The following is a 5,211-nucleotide window of genomic DNA, read 5'->3' as shown; positions in this document are numbered from 1 at the left end:
TATGTCTATGTGTGTATGTGCCTCCATATCTAAGTGTCTCCATATCTAAGTGTCTCCATGTCTATGTGTGTATGTGTCTCCATATCTAAGTGTCTAAGTGTCTTCATATCTAAGTGTCTCCATATATAAGTGTCTCCATATCTAAGTGTCTCCATATCTAAGTGTCTAAGTGTCTTCATATCTAAGTGTCTCCATATCTAAGTGTCTCCATGTCTATGTGTCTCCATATATAAGTGTCTCCATATATAAGTGTCTCCATATCTAAGTGTCTCCATATCTAAGTGTCTCCATATCTAATTGTCTCCATATCTAAGTGTCTAAGTGTCTTCATATCTAATTGTCTCCATATCTAAGTGTCTCCATGCCTCCATATCTAAGTGTCTAAATGTCTCCATTTCTACGTGTCTCTGTGTCTCCATATCTAAGGGTCTCTGTATCTCCATATCTAAGTGTCCCCATTTCTACGTGTCTCCATGTCCTCACCAGTAGCTGTTCTTGGTCTTCTTGGGCATGCGTGTGAGAGGGGGCTCCAGGCAGCCCAGGTGGTAGTACAGCTTGCAGGTGTCACACAGAACCAGCAGGTGTTGGTCCTGGTTCTTCTTACAGATGCCACAACTGCAGGAACACATGAAGGCATTGAGCTGACGAGTTTATCCAGAGGAACTGACAATAAGTGAAGATGGAGAAGTAAAATAGCAAGAATCGTGTTCCATTGTGCTCGAAGAACAGCTGGTGAAGGGTCATTAAGAAAGAGAATTTTAATCATATAAAGAAGGGTTTTAGACATGATTTGAGACACAGCAGTGGTGTCCTTGTGTTAGTGGGGACCTGCACAATCAAGTAACACACATTCTATTTCTTGCAAACCTTGAGGAAAAGGCTAAAATCATCGTAACACACATCAGAAACTATTCACATGTTTTACAACTAAACCCTAGTTTTTCCAGGACCAGCTTAGTCACTGTACTCTACACCGTTCGGTTTGTTTGTGTGTCTGTCTGTCCTTGGGTGGCCTATATTCACTTGATCATTTAACCTTCTGTGTTTGTGTGTGTGTGTGTGTGTGTGTGTGTGTGTGTGTGTGTGTGTGTGTGTGTGTGTGTGTGTGTGTGTGTGTGTGTGTGTGTGTGTGTGTGTGTGTGTTCACCTGTAGAGTATAGCTGGCAGGCTGGAGGCCTTCCCTGTTGTTCCTCCCTCCTTCTTGCTGGGCTTCCTTTCCTTTGGGGCTTTCAGAACAGCAGGGGTGTTCAGTTTCTAAAAATAAATAAAAAAGGCACAAATGATTTCAGGGTACAGCTATAATGAACACTTTGGTGGGCTCCACATGTTTTGTTTTTTATTTGCAAATGCTGACTCATTCCACATTCAAGGACCACCCCCATTAAAGTGTGGATTCATCCGGTTGTGGTACTCCCACATTAGAAAACATGACATAAAAATAATTGAGTATTTCCTCTTTTTTTGTGCAACAAATCCACGTTTTATCTCCCAAACTCCACCAGAGGAGAGTGACACTGCAGGGGGATTTTGTTGCCAAAGTCACAGTCAGAGTTTCCTCCAGGTGACAAGTCGTTATCGAGCAGCTGCTTTGTGTTGGACAGAGTTTGGACTAGTCCAGATAAAGTTCTTCCCTCGCAGCTGAACAGAGAGGAACCTGTTGTACGGCAGGTGAAATAAACTCTGCCTGTATCTCAGGTGCATTTCTGCCAGGCGGGTTAATTAGAAAACTTATCTGTCAGGGCTGAGTCTGTCACTAAACAGAGGAGCCTTCTCCCCGAGGAAGAAGCTGTAATCTGGGCTCTTGATAGAGAGGGAGGCTACATTCTGCCTATCTGCTCAGCTGGACTTCAGTCTGCCTGCATGCAGACACCACAAAGTGTCTCTGCTGCCGATACGAAGCTATCAACACGTTAAACAAGCCTTATCAGACAGATGGATAAGTTTAGAGATTATAAACAGTGAGAGGAAACAGCTTTAAGGCTTTCAGCTGCAGAGTCCTCGGGGAAACGAGAAACATCACAACATGTCAGAGAACCAGCAAACTGCCCACTTTTACAAGTATTCAATACAGGAAAAACAAGCTGTGGCACAAAGCGTTCTGCTAAGGGACATGTGCTTCATAATTGTCTGAGGACCACTACTCAGGGTCTATGCAGGAGTCCTAAAGTCAGATGGAGACCTTTAAAGACCTTTTTAAGACCCTTTTCTTACATTTTAAGACCTCATCTCCACTTTGAGTTTTAACCGGTTACCTTGGCAACACACTTTACCTCACATTTACTATATACAGTATTGATTGTCCTTCCTCCTTATCTTCCAACCATTTGGACGCAGACTTGCATTTCCCCATAACGATGTTGTTTAACAACCGGCGTAAATGGACCTTCGCGCGCTATCAAGCAGTGAGCGTGCGATATCCTGTTCAGATGACGTCACATCCAACGGGATGCCATAAATAAACTACACAGAATCACACTACACACCTAGGCAGTGATTACATTCAGGCAGACTGTAGAATACAACCTCTTTGGACCATTTATATACTTATTGAAAACAAGCTACAAAATGTAACACCTTGGGAAATGCCCTTTAATACTTCAATAGCCTTCATTTTCGCTAAATTGATTTATCAACTTTTAATACTTTTGAAGACCCCACGGACACCCTGACTAATCCTCCTGACTTCTTACACCTATGTATGTGTTGTTTCCTCAGGTGCATGCATGTTTGGGGGTTCTGAGATCCAGAATGTTTTCTCCCATAAATCTGACTTTTTCTCAAAATGTAGACTTTTTTTCCTCTGAATTCTGAAAATCTGAAATGTTGGAATTATGATTTATTTTTTCACCTGAATTACTTTTTTTTCAAGATATTGATTTTTTCCCCCAGAATGATTTTCATTTTTTTCTCAGAAATTTGAATATTAATAAAATAATGGCTTGTCAGAATTTACTTTTTTTAAATAATTCTTACTATTTTTTTTCTCCAATAATTATTACTCACTTCCAAAACTCTATTTTATTTTTTGATTTTAGAATTAATACTTTTTTTTTTTAATTTTTACTTTTCCGAGATTTCAGATATATTTTTTTAATCAGGATTCAAATTTCTTTCAGAATTGTGCATTTTTAAATAAATGTTGACTTTTTTCCCACATTTATGACTTTTGTCTGAATTCCGATTTTATTCCAAGATTTTGATTTTTTTCTCCAAATGATGACTTTATTTTTTATGTTGACTTTTTCCCATAATTCGGACTTTCTTCAACATTTGGAATTTTTTTACAAGAAAAATGAAGTACAATAGGAATAACACATTTACTCTGAGAAAATGTGAAGTATGTTGGAACTGAAATTGGAAGAGCTGTGCAATGGTCAGAAATTAGCCTCTACAGTTTGGATTGAATGTAAATATATTTAAATGTAATTGTATAATATGTTTCCCTTGTCTTAATGCTTTTATATATTCTTTTGCGAAGCATTTTCATTTGCCTTTTTGAAATACGCTTTAGCAGTTTGAGCCTCATGGCATTTTATGAAGGAGCTGGAAAGTAACTTTTTTTTAGTGAAGTTGGCAGGAGTAAACTTCCAGCAGCTTCCAGAACAAAAGCCCTGAGTTGGTACTGGAAGAAGGATGACAGTCCCAGCACGGGACATGACAAATAGGAGATGAAGAAGTGGCAGATAGACAGCACAAAAGAATGCGCTGCGGTGACTGATGCTGCTACTTAAATGGTGCGTGTTCATAATTAGGTGATTTATTGCCTCGTTTCAGAGTCACCGCCAGTCTTCTGCCACTTCCTGTCCATTGTGCCGCCGCATTAACATCTTCTGACCATTTATCTGCACGCCTCATACTTTTAATAAGGCTTTTTTATGGATCCAGCAGGTACTTATACACATAAAACCCCAAAGGAGTGACTGCACCGTCTGCTGCACCGCGGCGGGAAAACATAAATATTCATATGTAACTTTAAGGGTTAAAATAGAGAGAATCTTTACATCATATTTGAGCTCAAGATGATAATGTTTTAAAAGAAAATGCTGTAAAATATAATGGCCTGTTCAGTTTATTACAATTAATCGATTACACGATCCTTACATTTAACCTGTGTGAAAAGACTGATATTATTCTCATCGTCGTCAGATTAAGGAATAGCTGTGTGCGTCACTCTTTAGTGTCCCCTGCTCTCGCAGCTGTGTGCGTCACTTTTTAGTGTCCCCTGGTCTCCGTTGTGTTTTGAGCTTCTTGCAGCGTTTTGTATTTGCAGCGTTTGGTTTCTGCAGCTTTTATTAAACGCTGCGCATGTTTCCTCAAGTTGCTGAATGAGTGTTATATATATATATGTGTGTGTGTGTGTATATATATATATATATTAGGGCCGGGACTCGATTAAAAAAATTAATCTAATTAATTACAGGCTTTGTAATTAATTAATCGCAATTAATCGCATTTTTTATCACATATAAATATTTGACCTGAGAACAGTGAGAAGCAATTTTTTTCACATGGATTTTAGTATACCATTGAATAATGACTGAATACATAAGCTTAAGCCACAAAACATTGTTTATTTTTTTCAAGGATGTTCTTAACCAAGACCAACAGAAAAGTGCAATTTTTGCCATAAAGTGTAGCAATAGCATATTTAGGAATATAGTACATTTCAGAGATTCAGGTAGCCTATAGGTAGGTAGACCTTCTGTAAACTATAACACTTTGTTTTTTAAGTATAACACAATACTTTCAAGTACATTCAGAACATTGGAAACCCTGACTATTAGAAAACATCTCTCTGTTGCTTCAGAGGCCATAACAGACTTTGTTGATTTACCAACAGTTGATTTAAAAAATCTAATCAATTTCAGTCCAACTCTCTCAATCACCTTGGCCAAAACAATAAACAGTTCAACATAAAGTGCCAGTTGCACCAACAACATAATAAATAGTTCAACATAAAGTGTACTGTACCATTTAAAATAAAATAAAAAAGTGCCAGTGATTGACCTCAATCCCTCCTATTCTTCCAATATCATGATGAAAAATAAATCTCTCTGTTGCATAGGCCACTGTTGATCAACGCGAATTGGGTGTGGGTCCTTGTACTCCGAGTCGGGCTAACGTCCACGCTAGCTTCCACGCTAGCTGCTATATGTTTGCATTGAGGTGATACTTGAGGCTTGATGTGCTGACGGTGATATGCGACTGAGT

The 5,211-nt window shown here is 38.7% G+C and overlaps 1 protein-coding gene across 1 annotated transcript; it reads right to left on the bottom strand.

The window, feature by feature from the left end:
* Window positions 1-483: 483 nt before the first annotated feature.
* Window positions 484-1,638, bottom strand: LOC104962064 (PHD finger protein 14-like; the record flags this gene model as incomplete). The annotated part of the gene is made up of 3 exons (XM_010790456.1): window positions 484-615; window positions 1,148-1,254; window positions 1,500-1,638. Coding segments are annotated over 3 exons (378 nt in total), but the record flags the coding sequence as incomplete, so codon positions are not given.
* Window positions 1,639-5,211: the final 3,573 nt, after the last annotated feature.

The sequence above is a fragment of the Notothenia coriiceps genome, unplaced genomic scaffold (genome assembly GCF_000735185.1).
Source record: "Notothenia coriiceps isolate Sejong01 unplaced genomic scaffold, NC01 NC01_scaffold00034249, whole genome shotgun sequence".
Classification (NCBI taxonomy): Eukaryota; Metazoa; Chordata; class Actinopteri; order Perciformes; family Nototheniidae; genus Notothenia; species Notothenia coriiceps.
Note: the sequence above shows the minus strand (reverse complement) of the source record. Positions and strands in the feature narration are given on the sequence as shown.